The sequence below is a fragment of the Phlebotomus papatasi genome, chromosome 2, assembly GCF_024763615.1.
Source record: "Phlebotomus papatasi isolate M1 chromosome 2, Ppap_2.1, whole genome shotgun sequence".
NCBI classification, from domain to species: Eukaryota; Metazoa; Arthropoda; class Insecta; order Diptera; family Psychodidae; genus Phlebotomus; species Phlebotomus papatasi.
In genome coordinates this window covers 51188429-51214797 of record NC_077223.1, presented here as the reverse complement: position 1 = coordinate 51214797, position 26369 = coordinate 51188429, and the positions used below count along the sequence as shown (strand labels likewise).

Sequence of the window (26369 nt, the reverse complement as noted above, 5' to 3'; positions counted from 1 at the left end):
TTGATAGGGGAGGGCCGGCATATTTGAGACACCCTTTTCTGTTTTGGCTTTAAGGCATTATTAGCAAAACCCAGAAAATTATTTTGAAATTTTATATTGATTTTATTAAAATATCGCAATTACTTTTTTGGTCACATTTATTTAAATAATCGAAAATAATCCACCGCGTCTCAAACATGCAGGCTCTCCCCTATTTACATAATAATGTTTTGGTGTATTGGCCCCTTGCCAAAGGCAGAACAAGAGGCTCGACATAGACGCAAAATAAAGAAGGAAATTTGCTTCGATGGCGTTTTTTCTTCTCTTCAATCCCGGTTTTTCCCTCCCCAATTTTGCTTATATTTTTCTTTCAGGCACATTTTCACATTCTTAACCACGTCTTTCTTTTTTTTTGGCCTATACTCAGCTTCACTTTGCCCTTAAATTTGGGTCAGTAGTATTGTATGTTCACGTCGTCAGTCGTTCATCATTAGTGCAAAAGTGGATGAATTTGTGCGCCCATTGCTCAAATGTTTCGGCAATTTTCACACTTTTCCTCCCAGAATAAAGGTGGCAAAAAATTCCAACGGTGATCATTACACAACAATAATGAGTGCTTAAGTATATTCCCCTGTGCAGGGACATGAAGTCCAAAGGGAAAACGAAGGGAGTGTGTGGCTCTCGGGGGCAAAAATTTGTGCCTCTCCAGTAATTTATGACTTTTTTTTCGCTGTCGAAAGCGGAAATGCCACAACCAATTTATTCATCGTGCCAAAGATTGTTCGCCTTCATCTTTGTGTTAGGACGTACTATACGATAAAAAAAATAATGATGGAAAAAAATCGTACATGGCCCATACCGTTTGGCGAAAAAAAGACACCCCATTAAGTCGGTGAATGGGGGCCAAAAGTTTTCATATCTTTCCGCCGGAAAATTACGTTTATGAAGTGTGTATCTCTCGACTTTGCCATTTTTTGAGGACTTGGGGGCTTTTCCCAGCCACCCCGTAAATTACGTCGACCCACACGTACCCCAGGCTCAATTGAAGGGAGTTAAAGCGTTTTAGTGAAATCCCACTTCATATTTATGTCTCTCCCATGCGTATGGTATTTTAGTTTTCACTCCTTTTTTCTCCACCACCATCCTCATTCCCGCGGGATGGGAGCCCCATTTGAACATTCTGCGGCAATTTATTCGTGGGGAGAGAGTGAGTGGTGTAGCTCGCTGTAAATGGGACAGGGACGTTCTTATTTTAAATTCCGAAAAGCTCCTCACTGTGACTGACGGCAGCTTACGCATTCACGGAACGCACTCAATCGTGCGCAATCGAAATTGCCCCTTAATTGGATGCCTCAGACAGTGATGGAGGCCTCCCTGATGACGGATTTGCCTTACGGGTCAATAAACTTACTACTGCTTATATATATTTTTAGTGAACTAGAAAAAATATATACAAAATCCAAGGAAATAGAAAATTTTGATTCAGTAGCAGACTTTATATGGTTTCGCTTATAATGTCAAATAATTTTGAAGAGATTTGCTTTGAAATTGAAATTATTTAATTTTATTAGAAAAATAAAAGAAGTCATTGAAAAGTACACAGTAGAAAAATGTACAATTTGAAAAATGACTCTTAAATGGTGATTTGATAAATTTGTGATTTGAAAAGGTGTCGTCAAATGCTTCAAAACATCTTAACCCATTCAGTCAATGTACCAGAAATACTTGAGATAGAATGTTCATATTTTGGGATTAGTTTCCTACAGATTAATAGATAAATTTTTTGAAAAGAAAAATTTTTAGAAAAATAGAGTAACTATCCAATAAAAGAAATTGGCAAGTGGAATTCAAATCAGGAAAGAGCATGAAGGCCAATTTTAACAAATTCGACGGGATGTCGAATTTTCCGTCCGCCATTTTGAGCAAAAATTTTGCATGACCCTCCGCGAAGCAAGAAAACAATAACAAAATGTATTTTCATCTCTGTCAGATCATTTTTCCCAAATAATTGAAGAACTAAAGTTACTAAAAATCCATTCCCGACAGTAATTGCGATAAAAGTTGCCCAGAAATGAATCATCTAAAATCACTCAATTTGCGTATGATGTATAATACCATGGTAAGGAATGGGTTAACTTTATTTATACTAGGGTTCTAAAAATTTATAATTGAAAAATTGTTTTTCGAAAACTCGATATCGAATATCTTCAATTCCCATTTTTTAATTTTAAATTTTAATAACACCTTTAATAATTTTAATAACTAGAAACACCTGAGATCAAATTTATTAATCGTTTTATGTGAATTTTCTATAAACAAACAATTTAAAATATAAAATGACAAATGATAAGCTCAGATGAGCTTATGGTAGCTGAGATTCTTTACATGTGACCATGGAGCGCTTACGACTTGGGAAGCTTGCAACTCATAATGCGTTAAAATTCGATTGTGAGACGACTTGTGGTGGTAATGCCTCCGGCACACCTTTTAGTCACAAAGTCGAAATTCACATTCCTTTCTTTCTTAAAAGTTTGGCAAATGCCTATCCTATTCTATCATATTCTTCTTCTTCTTTGGAACATCACACCAAACTAAATTTAATTCAGTAGAATTCAGAATCCGAACAAGTGAGATAGACTTATACAAATCTTTTGAGAAAGAAAGCGACGTGAATTTTGATTTAATGAAATTTTATCGTTCTAAAAAGTATTTCGGCCATAAAGAATCGCGTCGAGCTAGTTTTATCTGTTACTGCTATTGATGAGGGTAAATTAAGCTAATTCAAAACTTGCTTCAAATGGAAATTTTTCTCTATTCCAAATGGAAACGTCATTGTTTTCATGATAAATATAGTACTAAATTATTGTATTTATAAATTTTGTATACCACAGTTTCATTATTTAGTTAATTTTGCTTCAAATAAAGCGAAAATCCATTCATATTCAGAAATTTTAATTTGTTAATTTTTCAGAAAAATTAAAAGTGTACCTTTTCACCATCGAATTTTTTATCGATTGATCTTGTTTTCCAATGAAAAACACAATGAGGTGACTGTTGTTTATTCGTTTTGTTTAACATTTTTGTCATATTTCTGGCTAATTTTAGTTAAATTAAGTGCTAATCTTTATTGTTTACGGTACGTGAAGTTTTTAAATGAAATAATTACCTATTTCGTGAACAAAAAGAGTTTTTTTAATCCTGGAAATATGATTTTTTAGATGGGAAAGGAGATAAGGCCAGGGATAAGTACAAATCCTGCACCCAAGAGCAACTCAACAAGGTTTTGGAAGCCTTTCGTCGCGGTTTCACTTACACTGTTTGTCTCCAATTAGAAAATTTCCCTTGTCTCCATTTGGATTAATTTGTTTCCAATAGAAGCATTTTGCACTTGTGTGTTTTTCTTGTATTTAAGAAATTTTCAAATTATATCTAAATAATTTCCACTAAACCGTAACATTCTATAAGAGTCAAGGAGCAAATTAATGTAATTCTCTTCAGAAAAAAATTGAATTTAAAGTGTTGAATCTTCTGTCAAAGTTAAAGCGTCTGGAAATGGTTTTGAATTAGGACATTTACCCTACAGTGCGTCTGACTCAATTTTTGACCCGTTATATTCTCCTAACAATCAAATTTCACTCGTTTCAAATTGCAAGCATTTAGAAGTTACCTGCAAAGAATTGCAGTAATCTTATTAAATTAGATCTTTTATTTTCCAGACAGGATTTAATAAAAGAATCAATTCAGTGATACTTTAAATATTATTCCCAGAAATTTAAGGTTTGACCTTTGATTTGATTTGAAAAGTTTCGACTAGGGGGAAGTGGGACACCTTTGGAATAGAGATTTTTTACCTATTTTTAAATAAAATTGAGCCTTATCGTGATATAATTTAGCTTAACAGATTAAGGAGCTAAATTAGATTATGATGTGGCTCGGTTCCACTTAGGTAAAAAATTCCAATTTTAAAGGAACCCCATTTTCAAAGGTGTATGAAAACGAAAGTATCATAGTTTTTTTTTCGAAATGCTTTTAAAGATTTTGAAATTTTTAAGTATTTCAATTAATAAGGGAATTACAAATAAAAATTATAAGCTTAAGGTTCGAAGAGGCGTGGCCTAAAATTATTTTTGTGTTAATCTACACAGAAAATCCAATGTTTTTTAATATTTCTATTTTTCGAACTTTTGCACTTTTGTTAACTGGGTTTATATTTATTAGCTCTACTAAATTTCTCATGAGAAACTTTAAGCTTATTGGTTCATAATAATATTTCAACACTTCACAATGCCTTTCTTTACTTCTCTTCGAGAGGTATCCCTTTAAGCACCCTCCCCTATCGAACATTGTATAAATTTTAAAGGGATTCACCGAGGTTTATGGAATATATCAAAATGAAGTGCTTAATTGAAGGTGAATTTTAGGGACGAACATACGAGATAAAGTATCGATCGATTGAGTAAATTTGATGGAAGAAACGAGGGAAAGTAGTATATATACTTTTTTTTCAACCCCCTGCAGGCTCTGGTGGATTCTGGGCGAATATTTTCCGTCGTTTTATTAAATTTTCTCTCTTTCTATCGCACTCTGTGTGTAAAATAATTCTGAGGGTAAAATTTTCCCATCGTCCGTCGAAGAAAATAAAAATATAAGAATTTTTTGAAGGTTTTGGTATGAAATTTGCAGAGTAAAGTAAAAAATAAATATAATACTAGTCCTGAAGAAAAAAAAAAATCTTTCTTTTGATGATCTTACGCTGGGAGGCATAAAATGAAATTGATTCAAGAATCTTCCATCGTAATTATACAGTGACGAAATGAAATGAATGACCTCTGTTGAGGTGAATTTTACAGAAGATTCCTCCACCCTCAGAAAACTGGAATTTATCGCAGCCAGATATTCTTTCCACCCTCAATTCGTGGTGTTTCCCGAGGGGGTGGCATCGTGTTTGTGTATTTGAGGGTGAAAACCAGAAAAAAAAGGAGGACGAATCTGCTCTCTCCTATCTCTGTATTTGACTTTAATTTAGCAACCCTTCAGCCCTTCTTTCCCTCTGTGCCGCATTTCGACTCCTTTTTCACTCAAAATATATAGCACATTGTGAATAACGTGGATATTTACAGCGCCCGGGTACATAAATAGACGCACCCAATATCACATAGAGAATTCCTGTCGCTCTCCTTTCTCTGACACAAACCCAAACCCAATCTCCCTTTCAAATAGTCCTTGGGAGAGATGGGAAAAAATCTATATATGTATAATATGTATGTTTGGAATTCTCTGAACAAGATGATGGGGTCGCGAATTAAATCCGTATTTCAATACTTTATCAAAGTTTCTTCAACTTTTTCCGCCACAGCAAAAACCGAGGCGGAGCTGGTGCAAAATATATCGAAGGAAAAAAAAATTCAATTTTGGGGAAGATTGAAAAGGAATCAAAAATAAAATTTCCATGTCTTTATGTCGTGTTTTTCTCCACCATACCTCTCTTTTCTTCCACGATCAAGAACCCACCATATCCTCATTTTCAGCCATTGAGGGTGCCTTAAGAAAGTAGAATTCCCAGAGGGGGGCAGAAAAGTTAACAAATTACAGGCTTTTTTTCTTGAGTTTTATTCTGTTAAGCACACAAATATTCGTTTCAAAATTATTACTTATTCACTTTGGATAAATTTGTATTCCACTGATGCAGTGAAGGATTTTTCTTGCGGTAATGAAATGAAATTTTAGTATATTATGGATTCTCGACTTACACGAATTTTAGTGTAAAAATTTAACGTAGTTCACGACAGTCTCGAGTTTCTAATTAACAAGCAATTAGTCTTTTTGAAATCTGTTAAAATCAATTACTGCCAGTCCTAAGTTCAAAATTTCCATAATATCTTGCCTGTAAAAAATTATGAAAAATATCTGCGGCAAAACCTTAGGTTGAAGACAGGTTTTATTATCTCATAACGTTGCACATTAACACATTCAGTCTATGTACCAGAAATACTTGAGATAGAATGTTCATATTTTGGGATTAGTTTCCTACAGATTAACCCTCTAACAGTGTTTTCTATAATACGCAAAAAATGTGGGTAAATAATTTTGTCTAAGATAAATAATGGTCCACTGAACTCAAAAAAACCATCCATTCTTCATTATCTCTTTTCGTTTGGGCGCCAGGTGAGAAAATGTGAAGACCGCCTGGAGGCGGTCATATCGGTTTAGGTATCCAAAGACCAGTATGAAAGGATACTCATGAATGAATGATTTTTATTGAATAATAGTAAAGAAAATAGTAAAATATATAAATACTTAATGTTTTTTAAGGTTTTTTTTATGGATTTATGATATGAAATAATATTTTGTTATAAGAAAATGTGGGAAATGGGCAGAATATACATTAAAATTAAAAAAAAAACTGAATAATGATAGTGATTTCACTTTTTATTATGATAATCATAGAAACAGTTTTTTGCATTTGAGCAACACAAATGAAGGCCGCACTTTACACAAAAGCACTGTGTAGCTGACACCTTGCAAGATTTGCACGATTTTTTACCGCTTTCTTTATCAAGCCAGATTGGAAAGTGGCCCTCATTATCAAATCGAATGTCATCGACGGGATGTCTCACTTTCTCTCCAACTTTTAAGCAACCTGCTTGTTGTGTAGGATCTGAAGGCTCTGAAGGATGTGATTTATGAGATCGCTGAACACTTGGGCGACCAACCGAACGATTCTGCGTATATGTGACGAGACCAGCAGCTATTTCTTCACGAAATTCAGGTAGCTTCAGCTGTATCACATCTTTAGCCAAAACACCTTCTGAATTTTTCAATCTTTCGGAGTGTATACGGCGATACAAAAGATATGCATTTGTCGCTGCCATATCTATGAAATGGTAAAACAAACGAGTAATTGCATCTCGCGACTTTGTTCGTATATGGTAACGACCCATAAGTCCATCCATCAGGTCAACACCACCCATGTGTTGGTTATATTCGCGCACGATTTCTGGGCAATCAATTTCTATATATTTCCTGTCTTTTCGATCATAACGCGATGCCTTTGGTGTTTGTCTCTCAGGATCTGCTCTTGCAAATGGTTCAATGCCCACGTAAGTGGAAAGAAATCGAACAGATTTGCTATCCTTCCAAAGAATGTTTGATATGTCGATGCCATATGCAGTGCCCACGAATTCAGTCGAATAGCCACGTGGTTTGTCCTTTATAGAATTATCGGTTGGCAGTTTGCAATTTGGAATTCGATTCACACGCACCGTCCCTAGACTGTAAATACCTCTTGCACGCAAATAAACCAACAATGGAATCGATGTGTAAAAATTGTCGAAGTATATTATATGATGAACAAAGTTGGTAACTGTCTGTGTCAATCGCACTACAATATTGGCTGCACAGCCAAGATCTGGACTGCCTGGCAAGATAACATTATCGCCTGCACCATTGTAAATTTCGAAGCGATAGGCATAGCCAAATGAATCACTCAATACGAATAGTTTGATTCCCCATTTGTGTGGTTTATTGGGCATGTACTGTCGTAGATGATGATTTGTTTTAGTGGAACACATTTGTTCATCAACACACAGTCGTGCTTGTTTCGGAATAGAATCAAACCGTTCATTTAGCTGATTAGCCAAATTTCGAACGCGAAATAATGGATCGTAGCCAGGTTGTCCCTTTTTAACTCGATAAGTCTCATCTCGGAAAGACAAATGCTTTTTTATGCTTGTAAATCGAGTCAAAGTCATTGTCTTTTGAATCGGTGGGAAAGCGTTCTTACCCCAATAGCTCTCCAAATTCGGGTAACGGTAGAGACTCATGTATATCAAAACTCCAATATATCGATACAGATCTTCAATAGTACACTTGAACTTTGTATTGATGTTTTCAATCAATGCTGTTCGATTTGTTTCCTCGGCAATCGTTTCCATTATTTCTTTCGTGAAGAAATAACAAAACATTTGCATTGGAGTGCGCAACTCTCTCACGTCTTTTGGCAGCGACGAATTACCACGAAAAGCAACTTGGTTGACATGTAATTTCATTGACTGTTGTCGCCATATCATCTTCGATAATTGTTTCAGATCTTTTGATATTGATTCAGTGTCTGCCAAATAAGTATGATTTTTAGCTTCAACTAATCAATCTTGTACTTTTTACTCTTACCTTTAAAAATGAATCCCCCAGCTGAAGGTTTATTCATTGGTCCACCAGCCTCCATCGTTGGTAGAGGCGAGCGAGCTCTTTTTGATACTTTGAACACAGGTGTTGATGTTGACGTACCTGGTGGAACACCAGTTGATATGCTTGGAATGGCAGCTACGACGCATTGTTCATCAAGTGCTGAAGCTGTTTCTTCAACAAGATCCAGTTCACCATACTCATCTGTTTGAGATTGATAGACCGTACTCGAGGTTGAATGCGTGTCAATAGCATTGATGTTCAGGGAATAGGTTAGAATTTCTTGTGTAAACACGCCACTTTCATGTTCCGGAAGGAAGAATTGCTCGACTTCTGGCCTAATTTCATAATCTTGCACATTGAAAGTTGGATCAATGCACTCATCATCGCTGCTGAAATCTTCTTCTTCGCCTATTACGCCCATATTCATGAATTCTACCAATTGTTCATCTGTCAATTCCGATAACTTGACCTCCGTACACAGACTGAGCTGTCTTTGTGCCATTTCACTTGTTTTCTATAAGAGAAATTATGCAAAATACTGAAATATTTGACCAAAACAATGAAATAACAACAATCGATACTTTTACACCTAAACCGATAAGACCGCCCACAGGCGGTCTTTCTTTTTTCGTTCTAAAACTCACATTTTCAGTTTTTTCACACTTATCACTTGAAATACACCAACTAGAATAACTCAGCTTTCAGGAAACTAAATTCTTACTACAGTCGGATCACTTTAAATCATTTTTTTTTGCACATTAAAATGACAAATGTCGCACAAGAAATTTTGCACCTTTTTCTCCGACCTGTCACACAAAACTGACGATAGCAACCAAACTAAAGGTTAAAATAAGCTCAAACCTTTACAAAAAATGTTCGTAAGACTATAACTGACGACACTGTAGATATTTTAACTTCGATTAAGTTATGCTATCGCTATAAATGCGATTTATAGAATGACCGCCCTGAGGCGGTCTTACCCGTTAGAGGGTTAATAGATGAATTTATTGAAAAGAAAAAGAATTTACCTATTATGGGGACACGGGGAGCTCCTGTCAAACACACGTCTTAACGGTCACTGAATTTAAATTCTGTGCACTAATTCATTACAAACTCAATTGATTTAGATAGAGTAACAATCCAAGAAAATAAATTGGCAATTACAATTGAAATAACGAAAGGGAAAAGAGGCCAATTTTAACAAATTTGACGGGATGTCGTATTTTCCGTCCGCCATTTTGAGCAAAAATGTTGCATGACCTTCCGCGAAGCAAGAAAACAATAACAAAATGTATTTTTTTTCTCTATCGGACTATTTTTCCCAAGTAATTGAATAATTAAAGTTACTAAAAATCCATTCCCGACAGCAATTCGCATAAAAATTGCCCAGGAATGAATAATCAAAAATCACTCAATTTGCGTATGATGTAGAATACCATGGTAAGGAATGGGTTAAATAACTTTATTTGGTTACTTCTTTTTGAAAAATAAAACTTTCAATTTAGCGCTGAAATTCTGTTTTGAGAAGTATTCTGTTATCTTGACCTCGTTCATCTTTTTGTTAAATAAATTAAAAGAAAATATAGTGATAAGCAACAGTTACAAATTTGTTCCGATCAATTGAATACACTTTTTAAAGCAGATAAAACCATTAACCCTTTAAAGACGATTAGAGCACTGTTACTCCCGTTTGCTTAACGACTTAACAGATCATGAAATATTAGTATTAATATAAACACTTGAAAATTGTCAACAATTTTCATGTATTATCGGTACACTGATGTGCTGGATAGACCTACGCCTAAGGCACAGAGATGACTAAGCTTGTAACTTTTTCAAAAATACTTACAATTTCTGATAACGTTTGAATGCCGTTTTTTTAACAATTATAACAACAAATTAGATTCTAAAAATAACTATTTGTCACAATGAAAAGCTAATATTACAAGTAAGAAAATTAACTTAAGGAAAACATGCCTCTTGAAATAAAACAATAAGTTTAATAGTAGAGAAGACAAAAATAAAACAAAAATAGATTAATATTCACCAATTACCAATGTTCATTGGTTAACTTATTTTTATTCCTTGAATTTTTACCTTTCATGCTTCAAGGATCCACGTCTTGACATTCTGTTCAGACAGTTTGTTTTTCTTTCTTTTGAAAAATTACGTATTAATGTTTGTCCGTCTGATCAGTTTTACATCTGACCATTTGAGCTCTAGGGACAGAGGTCAAGCGAGCAAATATAGCAACTCAGGGGCATTGACCGGCACCCCATTCTATCAGAGTACTATTAATGTGATCTTCGATTTTTCCTCAAACCTCTCTTTCAACCCTAAATATAAATTTTTAATCTTTCTTAATAACAGTTTTGTTTTTCAAAATTAACCCTTTGAGGATGAGATACTCTTCGCTTACCGAAAATCAAGATTAAACCAAATCATGGTATTTAAATTCTTTCCATATTATGATAAAATTAAATCTTGAAATTTTAAGTTTTTTTTAACACTTCCATAAAAAGAGTTATTTTGGATAATAATACGATTACGATTAATTACATTCTATATGATTTAGCTTTACTAAGTTTAAGATTTAAAACTCTCAGAAGATATTTAATACCCTGAGGTCTTTGAGGATCTTCTGTTGTTATTAATACGTTTAGTTCTAGGGCAGTGACACTCCTAGCTCGACTGTTACAATTGCAATTTCTGGCAGGTGAAACCGACGGTGAGACTTTTAATCTGCTATTTCAGGACAAAATTGTCCTTCCGGTGAGCGTCGGGGAGGTGGTTAATCCAAAATTAAAACACTCAAGGTTCCAGAGCTTTCGACGCTATATAGTGTCTTCTTCAGTGGTTCTTGGTTAGTCTATTATCTTAGATATTGTCACTATTTTTGTCTAAATTTACACTTATCAGATGGGAAACAACAGTTGGGAGCTATTAATGAACAAATCGCAAAATTATCACTAACAATTTTTCTGTATTTTTTCTCTGCAAAACCAAGTTTCGAGTATCAAGCTGTTTTGCAGAGAAAAAAAGACAAAAAATTGTTAGTGATAATTTAGTGATTTGTTCATTAATTGCTCCCTACTGTTGTTTCCAATCTGAATTTAAATTAATTTAAAATTTAAACAAAAATAGTGACAATATCTAAGATAATAGACTAACCAAGAACCACTGAAGAAGACACAATATAGTGTCGAAAGCTCTGGAACCTTGAGTGTTTTAATTTTGGATTAAACTACCTCACCAATGCTCACCGGAAGGACAATTTTGTCCTGAAATAGCGGAATATTTAGGTTAATGAAAAAATCCGGTGATCGTCGGATGGAGGAGGTTCAGCCCAGAATAAAAATTTCTTTTCTTCCCAGAGCTTTCGGGAAGAAAAGAAATTTTTATTCTGGGCTGAACCTCCTCCCATCTGACGATCACCGGATTTTTCATTAAGTTAATATCAACGTCGGTTCCCTACATTCAGAATATTTAGGTTACAATTGTAAATTCGAATCAGCCCGGTGCTAAAGGTTAGAACATCTTAAGGAAACCAGAATAAATATTTGTAAACTGGTAATTCACCACCATTTTACCGTTTCCACCGTTTTGCTCTGGAGGTTGGTAACCAACGCTAAGACGGCGGTGGACGATGAAAACTATACGGGATCTCATTAAAATGAAACTGTACTTCGAAAGCATTGTTGATGAATAAATTTATCTATCTGTCCCATATAAAAATTTAGCCTTTCGGCTTAAAATAATATTTAGAATACGAAGAGTTTTCCAGAACTTATCCACCCCCTGTATCAAAGATGTTTCTGCTGTTGTGTGAAAAGTGAATAGGGGACCAAGGGAAAAATTGAGAATCCCACACAGTCGGAATGGGTGGATTTAAATAAGAAATGACGGAGAAATTTAGCAGGAAATCAAATGAAGTGAACTTTTTGGGAAACACTGATTACACACATTTTCATGTAAATTTATCTTCCCAAACGACGATGGCCTAATTCGCCACCCCTCAATATTAATGTAGATGAAGATTGAGAGACGCAAGTGAAATTATTCTGGGTTTCTAGTGTTGAATTCCGACCTCTATATAACACCCTCCTAAATCTCATACCCATTTGTATACATACAATTCAGCATTAGAAGTGTGTAGGAAGATTAGAGGATGTTTCGTGTGATATTCTGTGAGTGCAGAGATATTGCTGGCCCTTTTACCACCCTTTCCCCCTTTTCTCTACCTCCACCTATAACTCTGCGCACGATAAATTTTCAAACACGATGTCCACACCCTTCAAGCACCCCTCAATCTTCTAAACAGAACAGAATACTCTGGGCTAAAAAAATCCATCTTTTGAGAGAATAATAAGGACATGAAAATTGATTTAGCACACCAACATTTTCATGTTTAATTTCCAGCGGAGAAAATTATTTTGGCATCTCAAGGCAAGATAATTAAATAAAACTTTTCCAACCCCATCCCTTTCTCTTTTCAACCTCGCAATTTAATAGCACCCTTCACTTCTCCTGTCAATTTCACTAGCCCTCCTCCAAGCAGTGACAAATGCTACCTCATGGATTCTTCACTTATGGAACACACAAAGTTTTACAGAGAAATTTTCCAAATTAAATTTTCGGAAGAGATTCTAAATTCAGAAAAGGCTTTCTTACTTATACGTCTTTAGCCAAGAAGTTCTCACTCACAGAAGTAGGTTTCATCTAAAAGTCTGATATAGGAAGATGTTTCCGAAGCCATTAAAATTACAGGAAATCCTGCAATACAAGAAGCCTCAATCATGTCTCACTTTTTTTTCTGTTCTTTTAGTCAAGTAATGAGGTGAATTTTGATCCACGCTCAAGATGCCTTCAGAATTCTCCTTAACTCGAAGAGTACAAAGGCAAAAGCTCAAAACCTCGTCTTTTGGCAGAAGATTAGAGGGAAAATACCTGAGAAATTGAAGGTTCTTGGAAAGGCGCACAAACGATGGTGCGTTTAATAGAAAATTGGGCGGGAAATTTTTAGGCCACACACGTGCCTCAGATCCACCTTCTTTTGGGACTCTGCAAACGAAGAAACAAATATCCTGAGCAGTAAATTCATCTAAAGACGCATCACTTGTAATTTATTTCATTAGGGTTCCGAGATCAGGGGATTCTTAAAGGTTGCGTATAATTAAAAAGTCTCATGCTAAAATGTCCACAAATTAAAATGTTTCTTCATGTAGATTAAAAGAGAATGGGATTGAAAGCTTAAAATTTCTCCATATACCTTTTTGGTCAGAAAGATACCCTTACTCGGGTAATTTTATATTAGAGCCGCAGTATTTTACCTTTATGGTGACTTTGGAAGATGTATAGCTTGAAGAGAAAAAAAATCCCTATCATTTCACTCTAGTCATTCTTGTCCTCTCCCTTTCCTGGATTCCCTATTTCCTTCGTAAGACATAACGCGATTTTGCTCTCATAGAAAACTTTTACCCCAATCCAAGAAAAAAGGGACAAGAAACGACCAGGTGACACGTATTTTGGACATTTCTCAGCGTAAAATTAAAAGTTTCACCTAACACTGAAGAGCCCACTTCGCCCTAGAAGAACTCATTTACGTGCAGTATAGGACATCTCCTCAGCCAAAGCCCTAACACATATCTTCAAGTTTGCTGGTGACACACGGCAAAATGAGAAAGAGTATAATGCAATAAGTTTCACCTTTACACAAGGTGAGACGATGGCCCTTTTTTTTGCTGTTTTCATGTCTCTCAACTCAAGACTTTCATATGCCAAGGATCACATCTCAGGTGGTGTGTGTTAAGGGGTGAAAAAGAAGTGAGCGCGAAAGGAGCATTTGCAACCATCCCATGAAATACCATCAATTGTAGATGGGGGGCTAGACATAGTGACTTTGACTGTGTTCATATAAGGCCGTTTTGAAGGATATTCAGTATGGAGACACAGGAACAACACAGTGTTACGGCGAGTTAAATTCTCTTTTTTAAGAATTTTGAATCTTACTTTGAATGAAACAAGGAAACTGGTATTTAGATTTTATGATATTGTAGAGTGTTCAGCCTAATTGACAACTGTTAACCCAGGCCACGGTTTAACCCGACATATCTTATTTTTTATTATTTTAACCTAGTTCCCGGCGAGTGACTTTCAAAGTTAAAGCCAATTTCTTAGGCGGTCTTCAGACTAGAGGTTTAGCCCAGTTCCCAAAGGTCTCAATATCCGGGATAGCGGCAAATTTTATTCCTTTTTGAGAATCTATAGGTCTCTTATCTTTAATAATCTAATCCTATTTTACATTTTTTTTTTGAAAAATCGTGATTGATAAGAAATTAAAACAGTTAAGCCATATTGCTAGGTCTTAGATCCGAAGTCCGTATTACTTTCACACACAAATGCGTATGGGAATTATTCTGCACTCGTGACCGTTGCACGACATATGTCAAAATTAAGGTGTTCCTTATGTACAAGATTCTGGTCCTTGTAAAGAGGGATAAATATACTATATATCTGTCTAAATGCGGTCTTGTATTGAGAAGCGTAAGCTGAGTTTCTGATCAATTTGTGAGTTAGCTTCAAACAGCTCAATATAAAAAAAAAACACTTCGCCGGGGGCTAGGTTCTAACATGCCTAAACTCCCATCTGTAAGTAGGGGAGCTATAATGAATTTGTTTTATTTATTTTTTGTATTTATAACGTTGTTTGTTATTATTTTATTAATTGACCGTTACGCCGGTATATTAAGCATTATTCTCACGAAGGCTTCTCAGTCAGAAACCGTCTGATTTCATTCTAAAAAAGTATGTACGAGTATATAGGAGAAATAGTACAAAAATTTTTAGACATTGTAAACCCAATGGCTTTGGGAACGTGAGTCACGGAGCATCCACCCCCACGAGGAATCCACCTCGTTTTTGTTTCATAAAGTGCGTAATATTTTTTGTAGCAAATTACCCGGAAAGACGGTAAATTTGATACTTTATTTTGTGTTCCGCCATGGAAAAAGAGCGTTCGCGGAAAAGAATCGGATGGAGGATAAGATGTTATTGGGGTTGGTAGAGCAAAATTAAGAGCATTATTGTGTTGAGCAGGAGGTGAGAGCATATAAATTTTCCTTGTTACTTACCACCGCGGTTTTCACTATCCGCTGGTTTAACTTGAATGGGACGGTTCATCTGCAAAGAGAGAAGATAATTTCAAATTACTAAATATTGTTGTATTTAGGAAATTACGATAGAGCATACGGTTTTGTCTGAGAGTTTAAAATCAATCAACATTGATTTTTCAGATATACTATCGTAGTCTTGTAGCAAGATATAGACTTTATGGAGGGACACAGTTTTTTGAGCCATAATGAAATCGGCCCTCAAAATCGAATATTCTCCGAAATGTTAATTTATTTTCATAGACGTTACCCCGTAAATATTTAGGATTTTTTTTCCACTGAATGCCCATCCATTTACGATGGGTTCGAAGCTGATGGGAGATTGAAAGGTGCCCTAGCAAAAAAAATCGGATAGCACGCTATAATGTCATCCAGCTGAGTGATGTGTTGTTTAGTGGTCAAAAACAGCCCCTGCCCCCAATCTCTCTGCACAACCTTTTCAGGTATTTTTGATCAACCACCTTTTCACTGGAGATATTGTGAGCTTGTCACCGGTTATGGCCATTACCGTGTCACTTTGTCCAGCAATTTGAAACCACTAATATCTCAGCTCCCTTAACCGCTCCCTCAGCAAAGTCCCTGCCACAAAGTGTGTGTGTTCATGGGGAGGCCTCTTTCTCTCACAAATTTCTCCCGGAGTAGCATCCCTCTCCTATACTTTAAGGACTTCGGTCCCCAGAGCGGAAATTAAAGTTATGGACGATGGGAGTTAAATTTGATTTCACTGACATGTTCTCTGGGAGCTCTCCACACCAACTTGACCCATATTTTAACACCCCCAAAAATGTGGGGAGAATTACGCAGTTGTGGGTGATGATGCTGCGGAATTAGTCACCGCAAAATCTGCGCAAAAGTTTTTTTTTTTCAACATGATTTTGAAAATGCTTGAGGCTTTTCCAAATGCCAAATAAGTGGTTCTCAGTATTTGGATCATGGTTTATTATATAAAATGGTTAAGCTTTTCTTCCGTAATTCATAAATTTTAATGCAATTTACTTGAATATTTTTTTATTAGTAACTAAAACCACTATTTTATGGCTTTGGAAGGTTTTAAAATACTTTTTTTTAAGCAATAATTGGTAACCAAAACCCTTTTAAAGGCCATGGTAGACTTATGGGGAGGAAGGGTAACCTGTAGTCTCAAATCGATATCCCTAATTGGTTAGCCTTTGTGTCGACATCAAAAACAAAGATCAAAAACATGTTTCTTATTTTCCGCAAGAATTCAGATTCTGATAATTATGCAAAAAATTTTATTGCCTGTTCTTGCGAAAGTTTTTCAGCTAAGTTATATAAAAAGGACTTATGATATTGCTTTCTTTAACTACAAATTATTCTTTACTAAGGATTACCAAAGTCCATGGTGGATACTTAAAAGTTATTACTTTTTTGTAGCGAAATTTGGACAGTAAGTCATTTGCAATACTTTTGACTAAATTGATATGAAAATACTCAAGTTTTGTGTCTCTTAGATATTGTTTTTTAAGATATAAGCCTGTAGTATTAACTACTTAAATTAAATTTTAATTTTATCAAATATTAATTGATTGCATTTGTCCCTCAGAACAAATACATAGAGGAAGGTTTTGCAGATTCGTTATGTTGCAGCTACGGAAAAGCAGTTTTCCGTACATTTTGAACATTTGTCATCCAATTTGCTTTGTGTTAAAGTGGAATTTTTCATATTGAAATTGGTTATAGGTAATTTTCGGAATCAATGATATTCAAAATATGTTCTGTAAGACCGATTAGAGGTGTTATAGTGTTATTGAAAATCCTCGGATTACAATAGGTGTGATTATGAGAGAATCATACTTAATTTACTGTCAGAATGCAGTGCAAAAGATTTTCCAGGTGTTTTTAAAAACATATCTTAGAGAAATGGCATAAAATTGTTCCGATAATTGTTCTAAAAACTCGTGATACCTCTTACAGACGGTTAAAGCAAGTATATGGACATCATTTTCCATACGAAGCTGCACAAGGTTCCACTAGGGTGGAATTACCACTTCCCGCCAGTCAGTGCTCCACTTTTCGCCACTTTAATTAAAATTACTATTTTTCACGATTTATGAAATAAATTATCCACAAAATTACTTGTATTTTTATTGCTGTTAATAATAATTATTATTATTCCTTTTTGGATTTGAGATTTTAAATATTTTTTTAGAGCATTATTTTAAGCAACTGAATCGAATCCGTTATTTTTTACCAATAAGTGTCATCAAATTTTCATCGAACAAAATGTATCTTTTTGGTTAAATAATTTTTCTATTCAAAATTTAATTGCATTCGTAGAATACATAAAATTTGTATTTGGTTAATTATTATTTCATTTTATATTATTTCTATTTAAAAATGAGACATGGCAGAAAGTGGTAATATTCTGGAATAAATTTTACCACCTGTCGCCAATTCGTAGATTCTCAGTTGTCAAATCTGCATTGTTTACTTTCTGCAAAAGTCCTATAATTTGATTTCTCAAATAAAAGTGAAAAAATAATTTAAAGTGAGTAATAATAAGGCGATCATGAGGAAAACGAAATACTAAATGTATTCTTTGTATAAATATTACCCAAAATAATCGGGTTTGATCTAATAATGGGAACTGGCGCGATTTTCTTAATAGGGAGTGTATCCGGTGTTCGCCAGTGGGAAAAGTGGTCACCCTAAGTGGAAAACACTTTTTTGGTCTTGCCCAGAGCATTCGGTCCCAATATGGACCTTCTTCAGTGGCTGAAAGGGCATCAAAATTTATTTTGCAACATTTTCTTGTTTTTACAAAGGTCATTTTTGGACAACTTCAACACTCACTTGACTAAATTATGTTTTCGCAGTTTTTCAAAGGGATCGGTCGATTTTTGTTGGTTTGTGGAAGTCGCCATACTGACATCCTACTGGTGATGATTTTCCAAACCAACAAAAATCGACCGATCCCTGAGAAAAGTTGCGAAAACACAATTTAGTCGAGTGAGTGTTGAAGTTGTCCAAAAATGACCTTTGCAAAAACAAGAAAATGTTGCAAAATAAATTTTGATGCCCTTTCAGCCACTGAAGAAGGTCCATATTGGGACCGAAAGCTCTGGGCAAGACCAAAAAAGTGTTTTCCTCTTACTTTTCCCACTGCACTGGCGAACACCGGATATACTCTCTATTAATCGAGTTTGAACTTTTCCAAGTGAGTAGTAAAAAGTGGTTACAAAACTAGCGAAAAGTGGCAAAAAGTGGCAACAGAGTGGTTATTTTTGCGTTCTTAATACAAATATTTTTTTTTTAAAGTATTCCAATGTTTTGTTAGAGGAGTATTGATTTGACGAATCTAGAGCCAATGTATTTAAGTAAATTTGCGTCAAATGTGAGTTACTTTATAACAAGGGTTCAAAGGTTACAATATAATTAATTTTACATTTTCTTAAAAGTGGCGATAAGTGGTTACTCCACCACCGTAGATAATTTTAATACAGAAATATGTAGGTCAACGATAGACTTTTTTTGCCTGAAGAACTTATATATAAACACATATTTTTTAAAATTATTATTCGCATTTTCATGGGTTTTGAAATATACATGATTTTGAACATATTCAATTAATATTTATATATTTATCTTTTTTAATTATTTCAATCCTTACTTAAAGTTTAAATGGATACAACACATCATTATAAAATTGTGACACCGTTTTTAGGTCATAATGGATAAATTTTGGGTAAAAATTTTTGTTATGGGGTAAAAGTGAATGGGGTGAACCGAGTGAACAAATTAATTCTACCTAAACATAATCCTATGGAGCAATGCTTGGTATCTCTGAGACATTATATTTCAATGGAATCCATTTGGAAATGCGTGATGGGGGACTGAGGTTTTAGGGGGAAGGATGGGTATGGGAGGATCAAATAAATCCCCATGTGTGGTGGTTGCATTTGTAAAATGGTTTCATCAAAATCATTTTCCCTCGGAAAACACCCCACTATAAACCCATTTTGGTGCCATCATCGTCCACGCGGACACATAAAATATGCATGAGAATTTCCCTTCGCTTTTTTGGGGTGGTAAAAGTGACCACCACATTTCTCTGAAAGCTTTTTCCATTTGGAGGGTTGGACAAGTCCTGTCTCCATTCAGCCTAGCCCGAAAAATGTATATTGCTGCAATTTGCTGTAATTAAGTGTGGCGTTCTTCCGTTATCAATAAATTGATTTTTCCACATGCGCCGCTCTGATAAATGACTCGCCTGACTGATGGAAAATTTCAACAAGTGTTGCATGATTTGATTCCATGTATTTTTTATGCCAAAAAAACCCCTCATTCCCTCTACATATCCTTCACCCCTTCCATCATGTTGTACAATTCATTTGGTGTAAGTTTATTGCATTATATTCACAATTTCTCACCCAAAAATGCTTACAACTCCATAAATTTGCAAACTTTATTTTACCTATATCGATAAAAATTAACAATATTAAGAAGCAATTGGAGAAAAAGACTGCCATAACTTTATATTTTTTATTATAGCATATTTGCGGGACTTTTTTTGTAAACAAAAAAATATTGGCGAGTTTATGAACCATTTTTGTACGGAAATTCTCATATAAACGAACAACTTTTTCACAATGACAGAACATATTGCTTTGAAAGGTTATGGTTTTGCCAGGGAACTGCAAAAGGAATCCTAGGAATTTTATCAAATTGCCGTTTAAATAATTTTCATGTTGTGAATGAAGTAGTTTTCCTCTTTTTTCAAGCTTTAACTTACAATGTACAAGAATTCAGTATAATTAAAAAGAAACCTATATTTTTAATTCTGCACAGAAAAATATGTTTATTAATTATTTATTAAAACAGTTATAGAAATTAAGAACTCTTTGCTCAATATTGCAGGAAAACATTTCGTAGGGGAACTTGGCCTTCCTGTAAACAAGAATTCTAGACATGCAATGCTATTTTCAGATTCTTAAGCAAGGCTGTATTTATTAGTTCCAGATGTTCCAGACCATACCTTGTAGAAAAATTAAAAATTATGTATCCCCATATGGAATAGTGAAAAATTCCTATTTTGGAGTAGGTTCTAAATTAAGCTATTATACCCTAATGTCAGAAAATTTCTGCTGACCTAGAGGAATTTCGAACTTGAGTCATTATAGCATCTTAGTACGAACACTACACACACTACGACGGAGATTTTTATCTAATTTCTCCTCAAAAATCGTTTTTTCTTAATGTTTTTAATTCAAATTTTTGAATAATCCTCGAGATTTTCGAACCTGAGACTCTTGCATTACATTTATTGAGAGAAATCCGAAAAAGTTAAAATAACATTCCGGAAATGTTTATTTTACCCTGCAGTATTGATCCGAAATCGGTGTAAATATTATGCTTTTTAGGTGTATTAGGGGTTAAAGTTACGCTTATTCATGTTGATTTTGAAAAGGTTTTACCCTTAGAAGGGTATAAAATTAACATTAAAAAATCTTGATATATTTCTACACCTAAAAAGTGTTAAAATTATAAGGAAAAAAAGTTATTCGCACCCCTGTTTTTATCTCAGTGTATGGAGCAAGTATTCTGCCTTTTGCCCCTGAGTGTCTTTTAAACTTTCTTTTACTTTTACTTTATTACCAAGTGCTCTTCCATTTTAATTATAGTAAGTAAAATCCAAAATTTATTTGTTATAATATCATATACTATCCAAACACAAAACACTTTCCTGTTACATTTTTTCTTTGAGAATGACTTTCATATGTGAGCCAGATAATATTCCCAGGTAATGACAAGAACATAATTGAATGGGAAAGAAAGTAAAACAGGGCCAATAAGATGAAATAGAGAATACGAGTCCAGGTATCCCCTATTCAGGGAGTTTTGTATTATTAAAGGTAACTAATTACCTAAATGGAGTAGAACCACGGAAACTATAATTACACGTTGCTTCACTGTATTGATATTTATAGCTCAATTGGGCCAAAATGTGGAGCATATTGCCCCTATCATCACCATGAAATGTGTAGCTCTCTGTAATATTTAATGCGAAACTGTTTCCCAGGCTCCAAAGAGGACGAAGTGACGGACTCATCGACAGATTCTCATCAGCAATTTGGCGCCCATTCCGCTCAGAGACACATGGTAGTGTCCTCCAGGAATCCTCGTGATAAGAATAAATTACGAATTTGGAGAAGAAAAAGAAAAAAAAGAGTCAATTTGAATAGTTGGGACACGAAGGAGAGGAAAACTCGATAAGGGAATGACTCTATTTTTTTCTGTTTTTGGACAATGAACTCCTTCACTATCTATTGATATTTCCGAAGCTCAAAATCGATGTCCATCTGTGGTGTGAGTCTCTCTCGTATTTTTTTTTCCTTCTTCCTAGAACCCTTCGAACTAACCACTCTGTCTTCACATGCCAACAACAAATTGTGCACTCTTCTTTTGGCCAGGGGAAAAAAACGGAAGATTCCCCATCTCTCTCAGAATTCGCCATTCCTCTTGGGATTTAAGCGAAACAGACACTCGACTCAAATCAAAATGTGAATAAAAGTGACTATAAATTTTGATCACTGGCAGAAGCATCATATCCAACAGATTGAAAAATCCCTTTTGTCCCTACAAAAGAAGCCACCACCACTTGTACCATCCATTCCTCCATCCCTGGGTGAGTGAATTGCAAACAGAATCGACAATTCTGCCTTTCGTTGGCAATGTCCAGAAAGGAGGAATGGGCGATGGTGAAAGGGAACAAAAAGAATCCAAAGACTCACCATGGATACGTTGAACGCCAACAAAATTCCACACCACACAGTTCATCCGAATCCCTCCACTTTTTTTTCTTCTTTTTTCTAGAGCCACACCAATTCAACCCCCCTTCAACTTCTTTTCCCATCGAAAATTCTTGTCAAGAGGTTCCACCATGAGGGACTATCGCCAAACGAGTAATTGCATTATTCCTAGTTTAACAGGATCGAAAAGAGAATAAATAAATTCAGAAATTGGCTGACTTAATTTTGAATGAAAAAATCAAGGCTATACTCAATTATTTATTAGTTTATTCTGTTTCAAAGTTTTAAACATTTATTCCTATATAGGTGATGCGGTTAAAGATATCGATGCAACACTTTGAGAAGACTCCAACTAAACCACAAGTTTCTTTTTATTCCAGGGTTACAACACATTGACCATTAAAAATAAAAATGATGAGCTGAGACACATAATTAATAACTGTGAAAGTTGCACTTAAAACCCTGACTTAATTCTATGTGACATTTTAAAAAATATATGTTTTTATTTGCATAAGATTTTCTTTCTTTTTGTTTTCTTTTTTTTTTGTTATCATGCGAAATTTCTAATTAATTGACTACGAAAAAATTGGTGGTGCTGTGTTCAATAAAAAGTCACATGATGTCAAAATATGGAGAAACTCCATTGAAAAATGTCTATGATATGCATGCTTTTACTTTTTTTGCTATTTTAATTATTCTTTGTAAAAAGTATCGTGATTTTTTGAAAAATATGCAGTCTTTATATATCTCTTAAGTAATTAAAATAATCGAAAGTGGTGCAAAGTTAATTTCAAGGGTGGAAAAAAGGGTGTTTACATCCTCCCCAGAAAGTGTTTACTTCTACCCCAGGTATTTTGTGAAAAGAGAAAAATGCACAGTGGCACAAATTTTATTTTTATGGAAAACTCAATTGTTTTCCAGCATCCGCATTACCTTCGATGTATTGCCTATACCCAAGGGTAAAACATTAGCTAAGAGAGATTTTCATAAAAATTACGGTGTCCTTGGAAAATCACCTCAAATTCGCATCTATCGAAAATGGTTACATGTGCCCCAGTCTCCCCTATAATTTGTAACTTCTTTACTAGGATATTTTAATCCATAATCTCCATTTTGATGTAAAAAATGCGAAAACCAGAATTTTTGAAAATTCAAGCTATTATCGTTACTTTACCGATCCATCCGAATATTACCGAATAGTAATATTCGGATAGTATTCGGATATTCGAATATTACCGAATAGTAATATTCGGATAGTATCGAATATTATTACTTTAAAATTAAATATTTATTTACAAATTTTATTTACTGATGAAAGACTTTTTTTACTTTGGCACATAGAAAATATGCCAGATTTTCTATTTTAGTTAATACACACCTGGCAGATTATAACAGATGGAGAGATTTAATCTCAGAAATAACCCATTGAGCAGAGGGATTTTCCAAAACTAATCGGAGCATTGCACAGTTGTGTGTATTTAGAAATGCCATCATTTAAGCCTGTTTTTATTTTATTTTAGTCATAAGTTTGAGACTTTTTCCAAAACATTATCCTAAACTAAAGTCATACTTGCTTAACCATTAATATATCTAATTGGAAACTTATTCTAAAACTGTAATAAATACATAAGCTTTCTTGCTTTTCATATTTTCTTTACATTTAAAAGGAATATAAAAAGAGCTCATTGCAAATTTGGTATTTTATTATTAAAATCAATTCCTTATGCAAATCCTTGAGAAAAAATGGTTCATAAATGAGCCGCCTCTTCAGTTCCATCATCTCGGAGCTAAAGAGTCTGTGTGAATACAATGCAGTGCACTTAGTAAATCCTTTGGGAATAATATTCCTGTCTTCGGGGCTGTATTTGAGTCCTCTTTCGCTGAAGATGCTTCTGTGAAGACGCGCCTTGCTAAAAAAAAAGTATGACGAGAGGGATCTCTGAATGCGACACGAGTGGGTCGATGGGTAAAAAAGGCTTCAAGTGAAAGAGAGAGCTTTCGGCACAAAAAGCTTCCATTCTGACCATCCACTATCTATTTCCATGAGTATGGGGTAGCTCGTAAAATCCCATAGTGTGTACAGTATGTGTGGTGAGATTTCTCCTCCCCCCCCAAAAAAAAAGATGGAGCAGAAAAAGCGAGGAATCCATCCTCCAAAGAGAGAGAGAGAGAAAGAAAAAAAAAGTAGACGCTTTATATGAGTTACGTGAACTAACATGGCAATTTTCCGGGAGGCGTGGGGGTTAGCTTTTATGTGAAATTATTATATGCCGAAAGACAAATGGGGAACAATAATTCAGCCGATTATCGCATGCTGCAAAGCACAATATATAAAATTCTATGGAGCTCTCTGCTAAAAGAGTCCAATAAAAAATTTAATTGAAAAGCGATCGTGATAAATGCTGGGAATGTTCCTTCAAATGAAACACCCTACAGCGCACAAAACCACCAATTTCGTGCCAACACTGGGAAGATTATTTTTAATCCAAATGCTGCACTCCCTTCTCATTTGTCCACCATTCTACTATCCATGGACAAAATTAAAAACAATTTACCACCCTCCATTGGAAAATTACACAAATTATTCAGCAGACCAATAGTTTCCACAGAACTGATTAGGATCACACGTGGTTATACGAAAATTGGAGGTTAGTTGTATTATTAATTTTCTCTTTTTATTTATGCATGAATACGAATTTAGAGAAAATAGGGGTGGCAAAGCGTTCCAAGCTTTGCGAAATGCCTGAAGTCTTCACTTAGATGCTATATCTCAAAAATAAATATTTTCGCATTATTTACCCTTTCCCTGTTCTCAACAGATTTGAACCGATTCATAATTCACTCAAACCATTGTTCAAAATAACTTAGGAGTAACATAATTGAATTTCTGATAAAAAATACAGGTAATCATTACCGGTTCAGTTTTATTGTAAATTCCAATACCTTTCCAACAAGCCTAAACATGATACAATTTGGTTGAATAGGTTGTATAGCGTTGTTAGGAATGATAACGGTATTTTCGAATATAGACGACATATCCGCCAGGCTATTCTCTAAAACATATTCAAAAACAAAAAAAAAGAGTATTCCCAAAAGAAAACATGGAGATGAAGGGGAAGTAGAGGGTTCTGGGGAAATGAGGGGTATGTTAATGATCATAGGGTCAACTTATGAAGGGATCTCCGAAGGTACCAAGACTCTATCTTTAACTTTTATGTTTGTTTGGCTTCTAGAGCTGGCGAGCGACAGCCGGACAAACAGCGTTACATAAAAAATCGAAACTTCAGGTTTCCAAAATTTTTAACAAAATACGACCCCTTGGGGGTAAAAAGTCGAAATTATATACATATTATAACTCAAAAACGAGGGATTATATATACTGATGCCTCTGTGGTTTTCGAGCTGTAAAAAATGCAGGAAGCAATTGAGCAATAAAAGTGATTATTATTAATCGTATCGAGATAATTTTTAGGTGTGATTCCTTCTAATCACACTTATTGTAATCCTCGGATTTTCTAAAAGTGCTCAGATCGAGCTAAAATTCACAGGGTATATGTTTTGTACATCCCTGATGCCGAAAATCATAAACCGCCATTTTCGTGTCCGGCCGGCCGTCCGTAGTACGCAATATCTCTGGTTTTGTATTACAAGGTAGCCATTTTACAACAGAGGTGTGCAAGAACCGTTTGAAACCGAACAAATGTCAAATGAAGCGTGTAAATCGATGGTTAAAACGCTACCTGAACAAACATATTTTGACGTTTATTCGGTTTCAACGGTTCTTGCACACCTGCGTTTTATAATGTCGTATGTCATATCCCGTATTGAACGAGTCTGCTAAGTCCATTATAGGCCACTCAGGAGCGCCTTCCCGTGGTATGGATGCTTCTTCCAAGCTCCCGGAGTTGTTGCGCAAATGCGGTGCATTACATTACGTTTTTGTACATGTGAAAATTGTCTAAATCAGACATTCAGATCTTTGCACCAGGCGGCACTCGAACTCACAATGTGAGTGAAACCGAGTCCGCCCAAGAACCAACGCACTTGCCTATTGCGCCATTAATTCCCCTAATAGAAGTAATGATGTGGATATAAGACTTCCTATAGAATGCTAAAACTTTTTAAGTCATCGCAGGATTCACGGTTCTCGGTCGAAACTCAGATGGGTGAATGGATCAAAGCTCAAAAAACCAAAATCCCAAATAGGTCGTGATCCGGGAAAACTCAAAATCCCGAATGAGTCGAAATCCCACATAGTTAAAAT

General features: G+C 35.0%; 1 protein-coding gene across 38 annotated transcripts in view; it reads right to left on the bottom strand.

The window, feature by feature from the left end:
- LOC129801532 (CUGBP Elav-like family member 4) overlaps positions 1–26369 on the bottom strand; it is a 966051-nt gene that overhangs the window by 214942 nt on the left and 724740 nt on the right. For all 38 annotated transcript variants that reach the window (XM_055846701.1, XM_055846702.1, XM_055846703.1 and 35 more), the window contains one exon: positions 15297–15345. In XM_055846701.1, the coding sequence (XP_055702676.1) occupies positions 15297–15345 (49 nt within the window). Of the gene's footprint in view, positions 1–15296; positions 15346–26369 lie in introns of those variants that run through there.